At 40.8% G+C, this 23,197-nt stretch overlaps 1 protein-coding gene across 1 annotated transcript in view; it reads left to right on the plus strand.

Annotated features, from left to right (window-relative positions):
* The window catches only part of DNAH5 (dynein axonemal heavy chain 5), a 291,360-nt gene that overhangs the window by 251,876 nt on the left and 16,287 nt on the right, over window positions 1-23,197 (plus strand). The window contains exons 66-75 of the mRNA XM_025209635.1: window positions 1,622-1,865; window positions 2,648-2,762; window positions 3,197-3,387; window positions 4,723-4,844; window positions 7,739-7,888; window positions 12,744-12,989; window positions 16,313-16,532; window positions 17,256-17,461; window positions 17,944-18,147; window positions 18,895-19,113. Coding sequence (XP_025065420.1) covers window positions 1,622-1,865; window positions 2,648-2,762; window positions 3,197-3,387; window positions 4,723-4,844; window positions 7,739-7,888; window positions 12,744-12,989; window positions 16,313-16,532; window positions 17,256-17,461; window positions 17,944-18,147; window positions 18,895-19,113 — 1,917 coding nt within the window. The remainder of the gene's footprint in view (window positions 1-1,621; window positions 1,866-2,647; window positions 2,763-3,196; window positions 3,388-4,722; window positions 4,845-7,738; window positions 7,889-12,743; window positions 12,990-16,312; window positions 16,533-17,255; window positions 17,462-17,943; window positions 18,148-18,894; window positions 19,114-23,197) is intronic.

The raw sequence follows: 23,197 nt of genomic DNA on the forward strand, positions 1-23,197 counted from the left end.
AAAGTCATGGTAGGCGAGATTGGGGGAAGCCACTCTGGGGATAGACGGCAGCTCACGGGCCTAGAGGAGACTGTAGGATGCCCTCTACCAGCTGCATGAGACCGGATGTTCGAGGCCTGGTGGGTACACAGTGTTAACCATCTAAGCCTGGGCATAGGGGGAGGAGGTGGCAGGAAGGGGAGGGAGGAGGGTCGCGATGCTGAGAGAGAAAGAAGATAGATGCACACAAACCCATACAATGGTCTGCAATGGTGGAGGGGGGGGGTAGGTTGAAGTAAGCTTCTCAGTCTATAGAGTCTTATCATGAGGGCCCTCTTTGGGTGGAGTGGAGTGGTCCGTCGTTGAAGATTCCTCTCGGAGTCCATCAGGTGCAGAGTGGGGTTCAGGCGGTCCCCTCTGGGTCCAGTCTGGTGCTGATTGGTCTGGCGGGGTCGGTGTACTGGTGGTGGCTTGTGATGTGCTCAACGTAGATGTCGCAGGACCAACGGATGGTGTCAGACACCATGAGGCAGTGCATCAACTTGGCGTAGTGGCAGGAGATGCAGCAAGCACGCAGGATGCTTTCGTTGCTGGGGTCCCAGGCTCCAAGCATTACCACGATAAGTGCATCAACTGTCATGTCTTAGCTGTGGCCCCTCAGGATGTCGGCCAGTGGAGTGTACTTCTGCTTGTGATCCCGGGTGTTGGTGAAGTCTTGGAGCTGGTTCTCGCATCTTGTACCTGTACAAGTATGCTTTAACTTGCATCTTACCAAGCTAAACTGACTTTATTAAGTGGACAATTATTTTTAAAGGTACTGCTTTATCTCCTATTTTCCTTCTGGTCCACAGCTGTGGAGAGGTCAGGAAAGCCTTTGAGTATGAACGCACACTTCATGCTTTACAGTTCTGTCTGTACTGGCCGGTTATTGACTTAATTTATTCCATAATTATGGTAAAAAAATTGAGCAGTGCTTAAAATTCTTGGGATTTAGTCAGATGAAACTATTCATGTTATATAGTAATATATCTAAGGTATGTCTCTGTACTTGTACACAGTTTGAGACAACAGTTTGTTGTCTCACAAAATAGCAGGTCCCATTTTAGAGCAGTTGAATAAAACAAATTGGAATTAAAAAAAAAATGTTTAAAAAAAAATAATATTTTACCTAGATGTTCTCTTCCCCATCTATTGGACTCATGCTCAGTTGACTTTTCCTCACTAACTGACTCTTCTGCAGCATAGAGCCAGGGGTCCTGCAAGGGCGCTACCCTACACAGAAACTTGTTTAATGATTGGTATTTTATTTGGTGATACACTTGACCTAGCCAAGTCACTCTTTCATCTCAATACTGGCTCAGTATGAACCCAATCCTAGCACATAATTTTTCAACCATTATTGCATGGTAGATAAAGCATTGTTAAAAAGAGGAATAGAAATTGGGTCAAATCTGTTTTCAGAGGCACCAGTATAAATCTGTGTTAGTCTCAATGAGACTGGTGGGATTACTCCCAGGTTTGAACTAGTTCAGCAAGGATAAATGGTATTTTTGACTATTTTTATAGCCTTGGTTGTTCAAAGAAAAAATGTACTCTTAATTGCACACTGGCTTATCACATGTTTTGCTTTACTCTGCAACAGGAACTAGAAAAAGAGAGAACAGGTCTTATGGAAGACGTGACTGCCAACAAGAGGAAGATGAAGGAGCTGGAAGATAATCTGCTGTACAGATTGACCAGCACACAGGGTTCTCTGGTAGAAGATGAGAATTTGATTATAGTATTGAGTAACACTAAGAAGACTGCTGAGGAGGTTACACACAAACTGCAGATTTCTGCTGAGACAGAAATCCAGATCAACTCAGCCCGTGAGGAGTACAGACCTGGTGAGCTATGATTCTGGATCATAATGAAAGATGCATGTTGTAAACGTTTAAGGAAAGGAGCCATGATGGAACTGGAGAAATGAAGATGGGGGGGATTACAAAGGCAAAAGGATTATGTAAGGAGCAGGAAATTGCTTATGCAAGCCTTATTTGGTTCTGCTTGCTTTTATTTTGGGTTGATATACTTTTCTCAAGGAAGAAAATGTCCCTTCTGGATTGAAATGTCTCAGTTGCAAGTCAGCTGACATTTCCCTGCATTTTGAGAGGTGAAGGAAACCTTACTTTTTACAACAATAATTCAGCAGAATGACAAATACCCAGCTGCTTATGGGTTCTTGATTTAGGCTACAATGTATAGGTTACTATGATTTAAGTTACAATGTAGTGCATACAGTTCTTGTATATCTGTAATAACTGGACACTGAAGACCTTCATCTGAAAGCTAGAATGGCACTTAAATACAGTGTACAATATTTTCTACATGTAAGTGATGATTTGAGCAGTTAGATGCAACACTTAGTTGCCCACAGAAGGTAACCATATTGCAGTAAGGGCTTTGCATTACATTTCTTATTTGTAGAAAACGTTCTTCTGCTAATGGATAAATGCGAAGAAAATTACAGTCATAAATCTGATTTAAAATGAATGATACTGCTATTAAAAGTTCTTTCCAATCTCAATATTAACATTGTTGTATGCCTTGTGCTTAATTTAGTTATAGGTTTTTTTCCCTTTTTGCATGCTCTGCTTTGAGTACAGCCTTCTTTCTCTTACTCTTTCAGTTGCAACAAGAGGAAGCATCCTGTATTTCCTTATAACAGAGATGAGCATGGTCAATGTCATGTATCAGACTTCACTTCGGCAATTTTTGGGGCTCTTTGACCGTTCCCTAGTTAGGTAACAAAATCTGAAAGATCAGCTGAAACTTTATCCTTTTTCTCTTCCTCCATATAAAGGTTTCTTTAAAATTGATTCTACAAGTGAGGCCTTTCCATTTAGATGCTTTATTTGAAAAGTGAAATGTAAACTTGAATAGACTTTTATTTCTTTGTTAGCACAGTGAGGTAAAAAGCTGTCCAAAATACTAATATTCTTCTAGTCTCGTCTTCTCCTGAGTGATATTTTTAGTGCATTACTGTTGGGTTCTTCTCTGCAGAGCAAAGTGACCTAGACTGAGGTGAAACCACTCATGTATTGACTTTATTTCTTTGCCTGCTTTTTTCCTACTGATATATCTACCTTGATTTATTCAGAATAGTAAACTAGAGTTTTCTGTGAGTCCTCCTTTAATTCTTTCTATAGTAGTTGACCTCCTCTTTCTTTTTTATCAGGTCTGTCAGGAGCCCCATAACAAGCAAGAGAATTGTTAACATCATTGAACATATGACCTATGAAGTGTATAAATATGCCGCCCGAGGACTTTATGAGGAGCACAAGTTTCTATTCACCCTACTACTTACCTTGAAGATAGACATACAGAGAAACAGGGTGAAGCATGAAGAGTTCTTGACACTTATTAAAGGTCAGAACAAGTGCACTATTAGAGACTGGGCAAGAACCTTACTGTGTAAAATTTGAGTCGTTCTTCTTTGGTTATGTATCTTTCCCAGGTCTGACAGTTGTTTCTGCATCTGAAAATCATCTGGATTAAAGAACCTTCAACAAACTTTCACTTTTTTTAAGACAATATATTTTGTGTTTTGATTTAGGGCAACAAGGATTTGAAATCCAAAATATGATAATTTAGATATTTGAAGAGTGAGGAGGCTCTTGCCTCTCTGTCAGTAGTTTGCAAAAAATTCCTTAGCACAATTTTAGTCCACTGACATTACGGAAAAAAACTGTAATGCTGCCCTATATGTTAACAAACAAACTAAAATAACATAGGTCCATCTTGAAAAAGGATGAGGAGATCCATAGAAGTTCCACAGCAGAAGTGAAATGAAGAACAGTGTAAAACAGTTCTTACAGCGATCATAACAACTTCTCTTGGTATAAGAAGTCATTACAGTTTCGAGCTTATGCCCTCCTACTGCAAAGCCAGGGAAAAGTGTCCTTGCCCTCGCTATGGAAGTAGGACAGATGACGAATTTAACAGCTTTTTTTAAGTTTGTACCTATCATGCTGAAATGGTTATAATTAGGGAAAAGAAGATTGGCTGACAGTTGTTGGAGGCTCTTCCAGGTATCTATAGGTTAAATAAGTCTTCAGGTGATGAGTTAATCAGTACAGATGAAGTGAGGTAAGGAAAGTTGCTTTATAAATGTATTTATTACAAAACTATGACCTGAAATTTATTTCTCCAAGACCGGGTAGTGGAAAAGTGTGCAGAAGTTGATGGATAGTACAGCTCATCCCTGCCTGTTCCTCCTGAGGAAGGAAATAGCTTAGGTAGCTCACTTTTTCCTTCCACTTTTGTTTAGTTTGGATTGAACTTCAGGGTCACAAATAACTAGATTTTTGAGTTTGAAATTTTTTTTGGAACTGTAGTAATTATGGACAAAAATTTCTGTAAAAACTAGCAGACCAGCTTTTGCTATTTTTTACTGACAACAACTAAGATGTATCACTTCATTTGAGTTGAGGAGCTGCCATATTTTTCAAAATTTAGCTTTCCAGCATTTGTTTAATGTATAGTATCATACCAGATTAGGTTAAGCTTTTCCACATTTTACTTGGAAAAAGCTTAAATGTTGTATTAGCTTTCAAAAGATTTTCAGTATTTTTTTACTCATTCTAGAATGGTATGGTATCCTTTACGAGTATTGAGATGAGCTGTGCAAAAATGACTTTTTAGGAAAGCTTTAACTTTTCTTTTTTTAAGGCAAGACTAACTATGTTTGTAACTGTCTTACAGGTGGTGCTTCTCTGGATCTTAAAGCTTGCCCTCCTAAACCATCAAAATGGATTCTGGATATGACTTGGCTAAACTTAGTGGAACTCAGCAAGCTTAAACAGTTCTCTGGCATTCTTGATCAAGTAAGTAACAATTTCTATAAAAGTTATATGATGATTGCAACACACCCTGGGGTTCACATACCTTCAGGGATGTCCTTCACCCCCAAACCCCTCTCTGCCATCTGCTGCTTGATGACTGGGGACATGATGAAATGTGCCAGGGGTCATTTCCTTGGCCCAGGGCATCTCAGTTTCACCTGTCTCTCTCAGGTCTTGACAGCTGTTATCAGGCGACACTTTGCCAGCTAAAGAACTATATCCTTTTGTCTGGCTATGCTAGAAATTACAGGCCCCCTCCTGTGCAGGAGAGACCCACCTGCATGATCTAAAGCTCTTAAATTGCACTTACAATTGACAATAAGTAAGTTATAAGAAATATTTTAAATGTTTATTACATAAACAAGAGAATTAATTAAAAAGTTAGTAACCATTTGTTGAGATGCACAAATGGAGATATAAAAATAGAAAAACAAAAGAATATATGAATAAAATTTAATTTTACCCCTGCAATTTTTATCCCTCAAAATTCAGCTTGCTCTGACCCTCTGTCAGTTGACAGCTTGGCTTCCAGGAATGCAGTTGCAAATTTTCCAGCTGGGGGACGAAGCTATCAAAAGCTTCATGGATTTTCATACATTTGCCTCTCAAGGCATATCTTAAGTACTCAGTACTTAACTATTTACATTTTTTCCTTGAATTCTCAAGAAATGTGTTAATACTGTAATAAGCATATACCTTCCCATTATATGCTTCCTGTACCTTGGATCACATCTACAAGGGCCTGTTTGGATGCAAATTCTCAGTGATTACTCCTCTAGGCTTTGATGCTTGTAGGTGCAAACCTTAGTCTTGTGAGTAATACCTGACCATGTTATATAAAGTATTCTAATTCACACAAACATAAACATGATAAGGTTAAACACAGCTTAATATTAATTATCCATAGAGACGACACACCAGATAGATAAGTAGGTGAGTAGAGACTTGAGCACAGTTTGGGAGGAAGTCAGCAGCCCTCACTGGTGAAAGAACAGGTTAGGGAAAACTTGGATGTGCATCGAGGCCGGATTCCATGCATCTGAGGATGCTGAGGGAGTTGAATGATGTGACTGCAGAGCTGATGGCCATTATCTTTGAAAACTCATGGTAATCGGGGGAGGTCCCGAATGATTGGAAAGGGGAAATATAGTGCCCTTCTTTAAGAAAGACAATAAGGAGGATCCAGGGAACTACAGGCCAGTCAGCCTCACCTCAATCTCCAGAAAAATCATGGAGATGGTCCTCAAATAATCCATTTGTAAGCACTTGGACGAGAAAAAAAGTGATTAGGAACAGTCTGCATGGGTTCACCAAAGGCAAGTCATACCTGACCAATCTGATTGCCTTCTATGATAAGATACCTGGCTCTGTGGATGCAGGGAAAGAAGTGCACATAATACACCCTGTCTTTAGCAAGGTTTTTGATACCATCTCCTACAGCATTCTTGCAAGCAAGCTCAGGAAATATGGGTTGGATTAATAGACTGTAAGGTGGATGTAAACTGGGGGATTGTTGGGGTCAATAGGTAGTAATCTAAGGCTCAATGTCTAGCTAGGAGCTGGTATCAGGTGGAGTGCCCCAAGGGTCTGTCCTGGGGCTGGTTTGGTTCCATATCTTCATTAACAATCTGGAACATAGGATGGATTACATCCTTAGCAAGTTTGCAGATGACCCCAAGCTGGAGAATGTAGTAGATACACTGGAGGGTAGGGCTAGTATTCAGAGTGACCTAGACAGATGGGAGGATTGGGCCAAAAGGATTCTTGCACTTGGGACAGAACAATCCCATGCACCAGTACAGGCTGGGGGCTGATTGGCTGGGCAGCAGCTCTACAGAAAAGGACCTGGGGATTACTAGTAACCTGAATATGAGCCAATGGTGTGCCCTTGTTGCCAAGAAGGCTAACAACATACTGGGTCGTATTAGTAGAAGTGTTGCCAGCAGATTGAGGCAAGTAATTATTCCCCTCTATTCAGCACCAGTGAGGCCACACTTAGAGTACTGCATCCACTTTTGGGCCCCCCCGCTACAGAAAGGATGTGGACAAATTGGAGAGAGTCCAGCAGAGGGTAGCGAAAAGGATTAGCAGGCTGGGGCACATGACTTCTAATGAGAGACTGAGGGAACTGGGCTTATTTACCCTGGAGAAGAGAAGACTGAGGGGGGATTTAATAGCAGCCTTCAACTACCTGAAGGGTGATTCCCAGGAGGATGGAGCAAGACTGTTCTCAATGGTGGCGGATGACAGAACAAGAAGCAATGGTGCCAAGTTGCAGCAAGGGAGGTTCAGGTTGGATATTAGGAACAAGTTTCTCACTAGGAGGGTGGTAAAACCCTGGAACAAGTTACCTAGAGAGATGGTGGAATCTCTATCCTCAGAGGCTTTTGAGACCAGGTTTGACAAAGCCCTGGCTGGAATGATCTGGTTGGGGGTGGTCCTGGTTTGAGCAGGGGATTGGACTAGATGACCTCCTAAGGTCCCTTCCAACCCTAATTTTGTATGATTTTATGATTATATACCATTATAGCAGCAAACCCAATTTAGGAAACTATTTATGCATGATACTCCATGAACACCCCAAATTATTGCTAATTTTGGAGTGAGTTTATGGCAAGGATTATGAATATATATGCCTTTTAACAATGGATATTTTTGGGAGTAGTTTGGTTTTATAGTGGATCATTTTTTGGGGGGGGACCTTGTATAAATGTTTTTTCTCTAAATCTGAAAGCTTAGTTTTTTGTTTTTTGTTTCCTTCTTATAGTTTCAGTAACCCTGTACAAACGAAGTGAAGGTTGTGACCTAGATTTCATGTGTTGAAGTATGACTTTATTTACACGGAGAGATGTGCTTTTCTGCCCTTATGCCTACAGATTTCAAGAACTGAAAAACAATGGAAAATTTGGTTTGATAAGGAGCATCCTGAGGAAGAACTTGTTCCTAGTGGCTATGATCAGTCTCTAGATTGTTTCAGGCATCTTCTCCTTATTAGGTCCTGGTGTCCTGATAGAACCATAGCTCAGGTATGTTAACCTCTTAGCATGATGCTGTACATGGATAGATTGCAATAATTTTCCATATAAGCTATATAACAGTTGAATTTGGAATCTTCTTATGGAATATGCCATATTCTTATAGGTAAATTCTACTCGAAAATAATACTAAGATTATTTTATAATAATCTTTATTTCGTAAATGGTAATTAAAATGTTTTCTGAGTGCTTTACACATGCATGTTAATTAATTCCCCCATCACAAAGGTGTCTGAATGTGTTTATCCTATCTTGCAGATAGAGGAACTAATTCTCTGATAGTCAGAACTCAAATTGAGGGTTGGAGGGCTTAACTCTCCATATCCTCCTGTGGGTGTAGAAGAAATGTTCTTACTGGCCTAGGTAATATTAATGAGAGAATTGCTTGTAATTTTATAGCTAACTTAAAGTTCGGTTTAAGTATATCTCTTGATAGCCATAAACATATCACCCTAGAAAGTTGAACTAGAAAAAGCAAATGAAAATTAAACTGTAGAAACGATTTGATTAAATATCCAGTTCTTGTACAACAAAGTTATTAGGATTAAACGCACCATAAGAAAGTTTACAGCAGTGCTAATTTTTTTTTCTCTTCAGTTTTTTGCTGTATAAAAAGGGCAACAGTATCAAGCTGGACCTGGGCAAATAATGAAAAAGCTACAATATTAATTGTGGTCATGTGTTCATGACTTTTTTAGAAGCCACTATTTCTGTAATTCTTTCATTACTGTGGGGAAGTGGAATCGATCTCTATCTGTCAAGAAAGTTATTTGTGATAGCAAGCAAATTGCCTAAGCCAAACGTTATGCACTGTATGTGCAAAAGATTCAGATTCAGAATTGAATGTTTGGGATCATAACATTCTATTACATATGTGATTTTGGGTCACTAGTTAATCCTTATGGGTGTATCCCTACATGCAGGAGCATGTACTTGCAGGTGCAAGAACAGTAGCAGCACAAATTTGTGCTGCTACTTTTTGTCTCAGCACATGGCCCTGCACATGTGCTTTGGTGTGGGGCAAATTGCCTTGCTTCAGGCAAACTGCCCTTTCCCTGCTCCTCGTGGCTCCTGGCAGGCTAGGGGGTGTGTCCAGAAAAGTGTGCACGTGTGGTTTGTGGTGCCACTAACTGCATGCATTGACCATATTGCTAATTTGCAGCATGGTGGTTTTTTGACACTGTGGTTTTTCAGTGTCAAAAAAACCCAACCTGAGCCAGAAAAAGGTGTGGGGGTACACAATGTGCCAGTGTATACTGCCTGAAACTAAAACTTGGTTGGCCAGAACCATGCTCCGACTGCCAACCAGGCTCTGTGTGCCCAGATCACCACTGCTGCAGCCCTGGAAGGTCCCCAGAATGCCAGGTAAGGCTAAGATAACCTAAAAGCCGGGGATTGTTACCATCAGTGATGTCTTCAGAAAATCCTCCATATCAACTGGAAGGATAGAAGAACAAATGTTAGTGTTTTGGCTCAAGCAAATACCACTAGCATCAAAGCCATGGTCATAGTGCACCAACTCTATTGGACAGGACATGTCATAAGCAGGAATCCTGGTTTTCCCTGATAAAAAAAAAAATCACAAATTCTATGACTTAACCTCAAATCTGTGATTAAAATGAAAGGCCAATATATACATAGGTATCAGTTGAATACAATGTTGTATTGTTTTATTGATATATTTACACTCCTGCTCCCGTCAGCCCCATGCAGGCTGGAACTCCTCCAACCTGCAGAGAGCTCTTTGAAAAAGTGCCAAATCCATGTATTTCTCTGTTAAAATGAAAAACCTGTTTTTTGGTTTGTTTTTTTTTTTTCCTCCAGTAAACGGGGAAATCTGCATTTTTCCGTTTTCTGTGGGAAATGGAAAACCTAGATCCCTGGTCATAAGGATGCATGACAATTGGCTTCCAAAACAGGCCTTATATTCCCAATTTGCTGACACAGTTTCCCAATCCTCATGCCTCATAGTTTATCAATAATCAAATTTGTTTGTAGCGCTTTAGCACATTACTGTCACAATCCCATTATTATTACATGCTCATCTTATTCAGAAATGTTTTTCATTCATACTGATTATGCCTTATCTTGGTCACCATTTTAAATTCCATTTTTTAATATCTCCAACATATATTACCCACAACCTACACATCTTTTCACATCTTTCACAGAGTTGTTTTATTGGAGAGCATGTGTCTTTCCATACTCGTTGCATTCATAATGATTATTCTATGATGTTTCTATTAACTTATTCCATCATTCCATCTATTTCAACCTTCTATATTTTATGTTCTGAATTTCACATTATATTCAATTCCATTATCCATTACATTTCTATTAACCCTATAGTATTTCATTTCAGGTCTTAAACAAGTAGTTTTAGTTCAATCTGAAACAACAAAATGAAAGTTCTATTAGTAAAGCATCTATAAGACCTTGCCTACTTTGGCTACAAAATTGGATAAGGTCCTTTGACTGTATTGCTTGCATTGTGGTTGGTACATTTTTTTTCCCTGCCTTCTGGGGGTCCTTTCCTTTTCCATCACTATATTCTTTGTTCAGCTGATTTTCATTATCTTCTATCTTAAAAACAGATGTGGGAATTTAGCATGCTTTCCAAGTATTTTCTTCAGTCTTTTAGAAAGTCAATGAAATAGCTTTCCTTAATTGAGCACTACCATCCTATGCTCTCAGCAATGTAGGAGTCCCGTAGGACTTGCATTAACTTTTTGCCTGCACTGGCTCAACTGACTCTTGTCAAGAATGAAGACTATCATGCATGCTTCAGATTGGGGCCTGGGATAGAGAGAAGTGTAAAAAAGGTGGGTGCTACCAGGGGGTCTTCACTGCTATAATTCTGGGTCCAGAGCATGGGAAGTGAAAGCATGTGGGTGAGGATCAGTTATTAGTGGCAGCCTCTTACAAGTGGCATACAGGGCATGCCATAGTTGGCTAGGTGACTGTAATTTAAGCATGATAACATGTCTTTCTTGAGCAGTGGCAAATGAGCCTTTTCAGAGTTCTCTACTGCTGCGGCTAGAGAGCTACTAGTATGCACTTTAATAAGTTTAAAGCAGGCTTGTTAACTAGCAATGTGTTTAACTTAATTGGTTTGTGGACATGTTTGACATATAAGGAGAAGGGCCATGAAGGGTTAGGGAGAAAAAAAAGACTATGCAGTGCACATTGTATATGCTTCTTATAGTTAAAAAAGAATCACAAATTTTCCCCTTTAGCCTCAGACCATTACTTCCTAGATGTATTATTTTATAGTTAAGGTAGAGGTAGGTTTGGAAGAGAAGGTTGTAACCTCCTAGATCTGTTCAAGAAGAACACTGCATGAATGAGGGAGAACATGAAGGAAAGCGCAGAAGTGTTTGTGTGTTTGGTGGGAAGTTTGGAAGTGGATTTAGGGGACAAATAGGATGAGGTTACCTCGATCTTTGGAGCAAGGTGGGGGGGTCAAGTCAAAGCTGACTGCTATCCTTATTGATTCATGGGATATGACAGAACTGGCAAGAGAACAAATTTGTTATGTGTGGGGCACCTGGAGTGTATTCAGTTTGGACTGTCAAACCCTAATTGATTAAAGATATCCAGAAGGCTGTATCAGATATCATGGAATAGAGGGAATCCATGAATCTGCAGAGAAGATCAAAAACAAGGAGAGAGGACTGTTGTAAGGGAAGGTTAGATGGGCAATGTTAAAAAATTAATTAGTCTGAAAGGCAACCTAGAAAGTTGATTTCTCCCACAGGGACGGAAATAAAACATGAATGATTTTCGATATCCTTTTGAATAAATAGCTATATAATAGGGCTGTGCGAAATTTCACTGGTTGTTTTGTTTTGACACTGTTTCGACTCACTTTGAGCTCAAAACAGAGAAATTAAAATGAAATGAAGGGCTTTGAAACAGCCTCAAAATGAAACAAGGGCAGTTGAAATGTTTCGAAATGTTCAAAACGTTTCAAGTTTAAAAGCAGTCCAGCACTCCCCAGCACTATGATCGAGCTGGGCTGAGCCCAATCCTAGCACTGGGGAGGGCACTCAGAACATCAAAATAGCATCAAAACAGCTAAACTGTTTTGACAAATTGGAATGGAACAGTGTTTTCAAATCAAAACAAATCTCAAAACAAAACGCTGTTCCGTTGAAACGGATGTCAAAGCGGAATGTTGCTGTTTCACACAACCCTACTATATAATTCCTTAAGAAAGTGACAACTGGGTACTGCTACTATAGATAAAGTGTAATGTAGCAAATCTGTGTAACAAATCAGATACGTGAAGCTAAACAGGAATCTTTTACTGACTGTCAGAGAGAAAAAAGCAAGGTATGTGTGAAGCTGATTGACTGAAATCCCCCCGTGAAATCCCTTTCCAAGTTAAAAAAGGTTATCATTGAAAATTACCTTGGGTAATTTAAATTTGTTCCTACTTAATCTTTCTTCTTGCCATTGTTGATGAATAATCTTGAATACTAAGGTCTCTGAGAAGTAGCTCATTCCTTTTAACTTTATACATCTGTGGAAGCCATCTTAGCTTCATTAACTCAGTTACTAAAGGAGGTTTAGAACAGATTTCCTCAGGCTCCAAGAAAAATCTTGGATATATTTTGGATGATGACATGTTCATTTATAAATATGTCATAATGTTAGAAAGAGCTCTGTTGTTCATCCCACTTTAGTCTGCAACACCAATATATATTTGCTTTTAGTTGATTAAATGTATATCATTACACTAAGAGTTTGCTTCACAAGTTATGTATGCATTCATAGTCATAGCTTGTAGAGCACAACATGCAATGTTAATATCACAGATTGAATTTCGCTATTTTTAATATAGGCCAGAAAGTATATAATTGATGCTATGGGTGAGAAATATGCAGAAGGTGTCATTCTGGACTTGGAGAAGACTTGGGAAGAATCTGATCCACAAACACCTCTCATCTGCTTTCTTTCTATGGGATCTGATCCTACTGACTCAATCATTGCTTTGGGGAAAAGATTGAAGACAGAGACACGTTGTGTTTCAATGGGCCAAGGGCAAGAGGTCCATGCACGCAAACTGCTTCAGCAGATGATGGCACATGTGAGGCAATATTTGAATTGTTTGTGGTTCTTCAGTACAGAGTTGAATAAAAGATCAAAATGTGTTAGAACCTTGGTTAGGAATAAGGCTTACTTTCAGGTAATTGATGCATAGAGGGATCTGTATTTTACACAAAATTCAAAACAATGACCTGTGTCCTCACAAAGATTGATTTTTAAGGGCAAAAAAGCTATAAAATACCCAAACCAAAGTCCTTCAGTAAATGATTATTGCTTCAAAAATAGTTCCACTAAGAATTTATTTCATTAATATGACACAACTAGATTATCTGACTACAGTTAATACAGATTATTAGTAGAAAGACATTCCATATGAATGATTACTAATTCATTTGCCCATTTGATACAAACCTAGATACAATTTGTTAAATGGAGGATAAATTCCACATTTAATTTTATTGAGAGCTTTTTGTGTCGTGCTGCTGTTCATAAATTGCAACAATACAAAATCCTACAATCTAAATGCATAATCAGGAAATTCTGTAATCCACTTGGGAGGAAGGAGAATGGGGTGTTAAGCAAGACATTGAAGTGTACACATGGAATAGGACTAATGCATTTCATAGGGGAAAATTACTGAACCAATTCTATGATAAAATGAAGTTGCCAATTTGTTGTGAAGTGATTATTGCTAGGGCTGTGTAAGGCTTCAGACAGAGCTCCAGATCCAGAGAAGCTTCGGATGCTTCAGCATCCGAAGCAGCATGTCTGGATTGAAGCGCTGGCTTCATTAGGCTTTCTGAAGTGGTTCAGAGCTTTTGAAGTGCTTCAGAAAAGCTTTCAAGATCTGGCCATAGGGTATAATGGGGAAACAATAAAATATCTATAACTTTGTTGTTCTTTGTCTGATTTGGATGAAATTTACAGGAATTGTAGTCTCTGCTGAGAGTATGAAGCCTGCCAAGTTTCAAGAAGATTGGTGCAGGGGATCAGGGGAAACTGCACCCCAAATTCTTGAAAGCAAAACTCGTGTCACATCTTTGTTACACCACAGGGGGGTCAAAACTGCAGGGGTTGTGGCTCTTGGTGAAGCCACAAAGCCTGCCAAGTTTCAAGAAGATCGGTGTAGGGGTTTGGGGGAGCTGCACCTCAAGCTGTGGACAAGCAAAACTCATGACATGGGTGACACTGTGTGTTAAGGCGCAGTAGGATGAAAGCTGCATGGATGGTAGCCCCTCATGTGGCCACAAAGCCTGCCAGCTGTCAAGGAGATAGGTGCAGGGGCCCTGCACCTCTAGCTGCTGACAGACCAAACTCATGCCATGGGTCAGACAAACAACAACAAAGTTATAGATATTTCATTGATTCCCCATTATACCCTATGGCCGGATCTCTAAGGTGGCTCCAAAGCTTCGGAGCTGCTTCAGCTGGATCGAAGCAGAAAACCGGTCCAGAGCTCCAGATCAGATCCCTGGCATCCAAAACAGTCAGATCTGAAGCTGGATTAGATCGCTGTCAACCCACACAGGCCTAATTATTGCATCCATGGTGATGTAATCTACTAAGAAAGATGGTACAGAGAAAGAAAACTAAAGAAATCTTTGTCCTCATCCCTAAAGGCAACCAAGTCTGTAAAAAAAAAACAAAAAAAAAACAAAAAAACCCCCCAAAAAACAAAAAAACAAAAAAAAACCCCACACACACCTTCTACTCCTCAAAACTGTACCTCACACATACATCTCCTTGTGAGTAAGACTGTTGCCTTTCCGGACTTGGGATGGGGAATTTGTTGGCAGGGTCTTGCTTTCCTGAAAAAAGGGAGAAAGGGAAAAGCCAGAGAACAAACATTTTTATAGAACAGAAGAGAATGGTGGGGGAGAATTGCACATCATTTTCCCATATCCTTCCATCTAATGCTGTGAAGTGGTTGAGCCCTAAGGATTCTTTAACTAGGTGCCAGTTAGCTAACCAGAGGTGTAGCAAGCTATTCAGTACCCAGGGCTGAGGACAAGTAGTGGTGTGCTGACCAGTGTAGAAAGACTGCAGAGAGAGAGAAGTCTTATCTGCCCAGACTCTCTACCCAGGGAAGGCTACTGCTATTGTTGTAACCCATGCTGCTATAGTAGCAGCAATAGCAGCTGTGGAGAGAGAGAGTGAGTCTTGTGGCAGTGGCCCTATGCGTGTGGGAAAAACTCTCTTGGGTGTAGGGCGGGGGGTGGAGAGAATCATTCCACTTGTACCCTACTGCCTAGATATACTGTGGGGGGTGCAGGACTAACCTGCACAGCTCCTATAGCTGGGTAGCACAGGGCTCCCTCTGATGTAGTAAAGACAGATGAATGGATTCTGGTGTCCCCCCATAGTCAACACCTGTGGCTGGTGTCCTACTTGCCCCCTTCTGCCCCCTCCCAGTTATGTTGCTGTACCTAACTGTTCTCCACTTAGCTTCTAATGAATTCCTATTTACCTGAGATTTAACAGACAGAACAAGAAGAATAAGAAGTCCTGCAATTTGAATAAGGGAAATATTTACTTTATCACTAGAAAAAAGGGATCTGTAATTCAACATAGTGCACTGTTTAACCCTTTCTTGACATCAGCAACTTGCTGCTGTTATCACATTACATGGTTTGGCTACTGATCTGCTAGTATCTTAGTAACCTTGATATGTGAGCTGGTGTCAAGGCAGAGGTTTCCTATGATGTCTCCAGTTCAGTAGCTTTATGTTGAATTGCACATTTCTGAGCTCAGTTGGCTAGCATATCTGGCCTCTGGGTCTGTAAGGAATACTTCTGTACAGAAAAAGAATGGTTGCTTTTACCAGTTGAGAACAGCAGGGTTATGGAACTGCTTGTCTGGGCCAAGCAAAGTCCATGGTCCCACAAAATGGACGACAAAAGCTGTATAATAGACACATATTCAGAGACCAGGTTTGTTGGCCTAAGTAGCCTGTTTTACTGAGAAGAGTGTATATGTAAAAAACAAAACAATAACAAACAAAAAAACCCATGAAAGGTTCATCTCACCCATCAGTTGATCTCAGCTTTTTTTTGAAAATAGGAAATGTTTTTGCAGTTGCATATATGCTGTTCTGTTAACTGGTTGCCAGTGTTTGAGCTTTACATGGTAAAAGAAATTGCTCAAGAACATGTGGCTTAAATGGGTCACTGTTTTGTGCAGAATTGCAATGCTGAGAAACAATATGCTGATCAAACTTCTCTGCCCGCTTCACTACTCATAGTCAGTTGAGTACAATTGACTATGTTATAGTTAAGTATTTGCTATAGGAAAAGTGTTTTCACTTGGCAAATAAAGTTAAACTAGATATAAATGCAAATCGTAACATGTAATCTGTTGTACTAGGGAGGATGGGCACTACTGCAAAACTGTCACCTGGGACTTGACTTTTTGGATGAGTTGATGGATACTATTATTGAAACAGAGACTGTCCACGAGGGCTTCCGTTTGTGGATGACCACTGAGGTTCATAAGCAGTTCCCCATTACCCTTCTTCAGATGTCCATTAAATTCACCAATGAACCTCCTCAGGGGCTCAAAGCTGGGCTGAAGAGAACCTATGGTGGTAGGTGAAAGGAACTGACAGGCAGCACAATTATAATGTGTAACAATAAACAGTCAAGCATGTGTTTTCTTCCACACTTGTCTCTGGTACCACTTCTCTGTCTTGTAGTTGTTTTCAGTTTAAGAAAGAAATTTTATGCTGCCTTCAGTAATCATCCTCTGAAGCTGATAACAGGAGTTTTTGTAAATGCATCACTGCATTTGCAAATGATGGTAAAATTGAGAGAATAATTGGGCAACATAGCCACAACAGACATCCAAGATTATTAGATATAAAAACAATAGTTTTTCATATTTTAACTTCTAATGTCTTTGTTAAAAAAATTGTTTCATATAATAATGTAATGTTCTTCCATGTTTCTAAAGACAAAAGGAAGATCACCTGATTTTTTTTATTACATTTTCCCTGACCCCCCCCCCCAAAAAAAAACAACAAACAAACCACAAACCAAAACAAAACAAGAAGAGGCAGTTCAGCACGAAGGATTTCATATGATAACATAAGATGCACTGTAACAAATGCTATAAAATAAACCTGCTTTGTTTCTGGATTGCAATTAACTTGTGTTGCATATAAGCAGACAGTATACTACTCCTGTATTGGGATACTATGCGATGTAGTTAGAATCGAAGTAACAGCAGGAGAGTCATTTTGGTAACGAGTCTTGTTCTTACTTAAAAAGGCTGTTCACCAATACCTTATGGTGTCTGTCTATATGAACAGGTGTAAGTCAGGACCTCCTGGATGTCAGTAACATGGTGCAGTGGAAACCCATGTTGTATGCTGTTGGTTTCCTACACTCCACTGTTCAAGAAAGGCGCAAATTTGGACCTCTAGGTTGGAACATCCCCTATGAGTTCAATCAAGCTGACTTCAATGCCACTGTGCAGTTTATCCAGAACCATTTAGATGATATGGACATAAAGAAGGTATGTGGCATCATTTCAATGGCAGTTAGCATAGAATGGTTGGTACTTTGGTTACTTAAGATTGCATGGATCATCCCAAACAACTGAAATGCTAAAAAGAATTATTCACAGTTTTTCTATAAAGTTGTCCTAATCTGTGTTGAGCATTCCCCTGAATGAGAAAAGACAAAAATCATTTAGTCCAGCAGAGACAGCTCTGTGTCAAACTTAACTTCAACCTCCACCTTGAGTGACATTAGGGATAGGCCCTGCAGAGTTCCTCAATTGCCGGATTAGTTCTTGCGTGAGGTTTAGGCTGGTCTCAGGATCAGGGAAACATGAAGGCAGCATAGAGTCATTTTTGCTTGGTACAACAGTTGAAATGGAAAAAGGAGGACAGGTAAATATTATTGGTTATCTAAAGACATGCCTGCAGATGTTGATAGACGTCTGTGTCAAACTAGAAGAAGATTAGTCTGCTAACTGAAACCCTTGATTTTTAGGGCGTCTCCTGGAACACTGTCCGCTACATGATAGGGGAGATCCAGTATGGAGGCAGAGTGACAGATGATTATGATAAAAGATTGCTCAACACACTTGCTAAAGTCTGGTTCAGTGAAAACATGTTCAGCCAAGACTTCTGCTTTTACAAAGGGTATAGTATACCCAAATGTACTACCGTTGATCAGTACCTTCAATACATACAGGTTGGTAAATTACTAGATTCTTGCCAAATAAAATATTAATTTACCCAAGGACTTTTCACTTTTAAGCATCCTTCTTTCATTACAATCATTTATACAGGATAGCCTTTTCCCTCCATAATTGCCTGAATATCTGTTAGTGGCAATGTGAAAATGCTGCAGATATGACAGCTCTAACCTCTTCTTTTCTTGCTGTTTCCTTGAAAGATGCATCTTCTAGGGCAGTGGAGGTCAAACTCTTTGGCAGGCATGCCATAAAAAAGCACCATACCCACCCTGGGTGGGACTCCAAGGTGCTTCCCTTGCTTGATCTTCTGTTATGCTTTCTGCTCCCTGGCCTATCTGTCATTGTGCTGCCTTTCACCTCCTCAATTTTCTGCATCCCACACTCAGAGGCTGCACGTGCCACTTATGGCGCACGTGCTGCAGGTTGGTGGTCCTTGTTCTAGAATGACCATTATCAAACAAATACACCCTGCCTCTCAGAATGTGAAATGAGATGAAAGTGGAAAGAAACATTGTTTCATTTATGTTCTCAGTGGTTGGAGTCAGGGTTTGTACTGTAGTGCTAGATTTTATATAGCTTTGGCTTCTCTTCTTTGAGGATGGTTGACTTTCTGAGGTTGACATGGTAAAACAGCCTCTTCAAACTTTCATACAAGAGTAACAACTTCTAGTCTTCAAGCCTTTTTTATGTGATGTTTGTGTCAATTATCTCTCATTTACAATTCTTCATCTTTGACTACATAGAGCCTCCCTGCTTATGATACTCCAGAGGTGTTTGGTCTGCATCCCAATGCTGATATCACTTACCAAAGCAAGCTCGCCAAGGATGTATTGGACACTATCCTCAGTATTCAGCCAAAAGACAGCTCTAGTAACGGAGGAGGTGAAACCAGGGAGGCAGTGGTGGCAAGACTGGCTGATGATATGCTGATGAAGCTTCCTGGTGATTATGCACCATTTGAAGTGAGTTAACAAAACCTGTAAAAAAACAAGACCAAAAAACTAAAAAAAAAGCTACATCTGTTCCATCTTGCCTTATGTGCGCATGAAAAAGCAAACAAAACCGTATATAATGGTATTAATCTTTCTAAAAGCTTTAGTGAATACTTTTATGCTGACAGATGCCTTAAAACATATAGTGAAGAAGCCTGACTGGGATGTTAATATTCCTAATAAAGTTGCTAAGTGTGTACTGATGAGTTATAATTGCTTTTCTAAACTATTAAATCTCTACTTTTAAAGTTGTCATTTTCACTAAGAGAGGTCATCAGTTTTTCAGCCAAGTTGGATAACATTGTGAAAGAATAGTTGTGCTGTATTACAAATAAACCTAAATATTTAAGATCTTCCTTAATTCAAGTTTCAGTTTAGATTCTTTGAGACTTAAGTAGTTTATTTCCCTAAGCTCCAAATGTTCTTTCACTGTGGACTGACTGACTGACTGACTGACTGTGTAAGTATAGGTGATGAAATGTTGAATCTCTTTTTGGTGGTTCATATCTAGTAAAACAAAACTGCCTCTAAAACGAGGCTTAATTGCCTATTTGGATGACCATTGTGATGTGAACATGTGATGTGATGTGATGTGATGTGATGTGATGTGATGTGGGCATGTCTCCACATCACATTAACAACCATCCAGTGTAATATCAGTTACTTTCCTCTTTTTGGTGTTCTAACAAGATGTGGTGATAGAAGAGGAGGAATGGAGATTAGATTTTACTATTGGAGGTTATTTCTCTATGATGGGGTTGATGGTTGTTGGAAGGGACAGGCTGAACTACTACTGCTGTTTTAATTTATACTCTGTGATGGAGAAGAGCTAAGCATGTATTTTAGAATAGATGGTTTCCTTCACTTGAAGCATAGTTTTCACAAATGGGTCCTTGATGTTTCTTTTACATGATGTTGTGTGAAGGCTCTATAATTCTTATGGCTCTCTCATAGTTTGCTTCTTACAGAAATAATGCTGATTGTAAATATAAAAAAGAGAGAAGCATATAAAACAGTGTGGCTGAGGAACACCCATGTGCCTGAAGAACAACCCCATATTAGGGGTTATTCTCGTCCCACTATGTACAATGCAGTATCACTTCTCAAGTTGCCTGAAACTATGAGGACAAAAACTTCAATACGACTAACTCCCCATCCTTATTTCCTGATGATAATTCTGCAACAGCCTGTGTATTGCTATGATCTTAGCTTCCTCGAAGTCTTGCAGAAAGACTGAGATTTATCCTTGCCTCAAAAAGACACAGGAGGCTAGAGAGGAAAAGTTTCAGGGTTCCACAGTGGCATGTGTTTTGGGCCTTATCTCCAGAACTAGACATTTTATAAGTCTGTCTATAGTCATCAGAAGAAAGAAATAAAAGTAAAGATTGGCAACTGGAAACTTTAACATTGTCACACTGTCACTTGTCTAGCAGTCAAGTTGGACCAGCCCCTTACCTACCACCAGCATTTGGAAGGGATCCACAGTAAGGTTAAAGCAGAGGAACTCTTATTTGTCACCTTGCTGGTACCACCTGGGATTCAAGTTTCCAAGCACTTCACATCTCCGCTTTGGCACTTGTGTCTGTTCCTGCGGAATTGGCTGAATACTGTGTATCAGTATGGGGCTGGAGCATGCACACTAAGTTAGTAGATTCCAGGCTTAACAGTGTCATGAAGACCGTCACTGGATGCCTTATGCCAATGCCGGATTATGACATGCTGAGGCCCTAAGCTATTTCCATTTTAAGAGGCCCCATATGATAAAAATAATCCACAAAATCCACAAAAATGAATTTTCATGACATTTTAACATGAATTATTGTTATTTCTGCACAAATTTATGAACTCAACGTGAATAACAATTGTGGAGCCATATATATGTATATTTTTGTCACATTAAAATGAAAATGTCCAGTTTTTTTTACTTATTTAGAGGCCCTAAACTGTAGCTTAGGTAGCTTGAGTTTAAATCCAGCACTGCCTTATGCCAGCTCCAGCTGACTGCTTACCAGTTCTCTCATGCATTCCCCTCCTGACATCCAGCGACCAGCTGCTACCCTGGCCCTAGGCATTAAAGCCCAAGATCTGGACCATTCTTTGCATGTCAGCCTGGTAGCCACAAGCCGGAAAACCAACCACTGCCCAAAGGAGGTAATCCCTACCCGGATCAAAGGGGGCAAGAGGGCGCAAAGGACCCCATGGCTATGGCTCACCAAAAGCATCCGGAAACATCTCCAAGCTAAAAAGGAGGCGTACACCCATTGGAAGGGAGGGGCCATCACCAGAGATGACTCTGTTGCTTGGGACTGTTGGGGGCTGGTCAGGAAGGCTAAGGCAGAGATGGAACTGGGACTAGCTACCCAGATCAAGGACAACAAGAAGTACTTTTTTAAATACATAGGGGGTAAAAAGAAGGTACCGGGTAGTGTGCAGCCTCTGCAGGACACGCTAGGAAATCTGGTTGTCACACCAGACAGCAAAGCTAACCTATTTAACAATTTCTTTGCCTCCATTTTTCTGAGTAGGGACCTGGTCAGCCCCACCACTGGGACCCCCGTAGGCCCCGTGGGGGGGGCCTAGGGTCAGCGAGGATCTAGTCAGGGAACTTCTGGAGGGACTGGATGTATTTAAATCAGCAGGTCCAGATGATCTCCACTCCAGAGTGCTGAGGGAACTAGCAGAGGTTATTGCGGGACCTCTGGCATGGCTTTACAAGCACTCATGGTGCTCTGGCGATGTGCCAGAGGACTGGAAAAGGGCCAATGTGGTTCCCATTTTCAAAAAAGAGAGGAAGGAGGACCCAGGAAACTATAGGCCCGTTAGTCTTACTTTGGTCCTGGGGAAGCTTTTTGAGAAAATTTATCCTGGCACATGTCCACGAGGGGCCCGCAGGGAAGACTATGCTTAGGGGCAACCAACATGGGTTCATTAGAGGCAGGTCCTGTCAGACCAACCTAGTGGCCTTCTATGACCAGGTCACCAAATCCCTGGATGCAGGTGTCACGGTGGATATAGTCTTTCTGGACTTCAGGAAGGCCTTCGACATGGTCTCTCACCCCATTCTCATTAAAAATCCAGGAGACTGTGGTGTCGATGCCTACACAGTCAGATGGGTCACTAACTGGCTGGAGGACTGAACCCAGAGAGTGGTGGTGGACTGGTCTTATTCGACCTGGAGGGATGTGGGAAGTGGGGTTCCGCAGGGCTTGATCCTCAGGCCCGCACTGTTCAACATCTTCATCAGTGACTTGGACAAATGGGTAAAATGTACCCTGTTCAAATTTTCAGATGACACTAAGATGTGGGGAGAAGTGGGCACTCTAGAAGGAAGGAACAGGATGCAATTGGATCTGGACAGGCTACAGGGGTGGACAGAAGAGAACAGGATAGGTTTCAACACTGACAAGTGCAGGGTACTGCATCTGAGGAGGAAGAACAAGCAGCAGACCTACACGCTGGGGAAGTCCCTTCTCATCAGTGCAGAGGCAGAGAAGGATCTTGGAGTCATTATTGATGCCAGTATGAATGTGGGCAGACAGTGTGGGGATGCGGTCAGGAAGGCCAACTGTACCTTATCATGCATCCACAGATGCATCTCAAGCAGGTCCAAGGAGGTAATCCTCCCCTTCTATGTGACTGGTTAGGCTGCAGTTGGAGTACTGCATCCAGTTCTGGCACTTCAGGAAGGATGTTGATAGCATAGAGAGGGTCCAGAGCAGGGCCATCCGCATAATCAGGGGTCAGCATGGCAGGCCCTACAAGGAGAGGCTAAGGGACCTGAACCTGTTCAGGCTGAACCTGTTCAGCCTCCACAAGAGAAGGCTGAGGGGGGATCTAGTGGCCATTTACAAACTAGTTGGGGGGGAGGGGGGAGGGACCAGTAGGCATTGGGGGAGTCCCTGTTCCCCTGAGCACTACCAGGAGTGACCAGGAATAACAGTCACAAGCTGGCAGAGGGTAGATTCAGGCTAAATATCAGGAGGCGCTACTTCACTGTCAGGGCGGCTAGGATCTGGAAACAACTTCCAAGAGAAGTGGTGCTGGCTTTCCCTCC

Source organism: Alligator sinensis, unplaced genomic scaffold, assembly GCF_000455745.1.
Source record: "Alligator sinensis unplaced genomic scaffold, ASM45574v1 scaffold420_1, whole genome shotgun sequence".
Taxonomy (NCBI): Eukaryota; Metazoa; Chordata; order Crocodylia; family Alligatoridae; genus Alligator; species Alligator sinensis.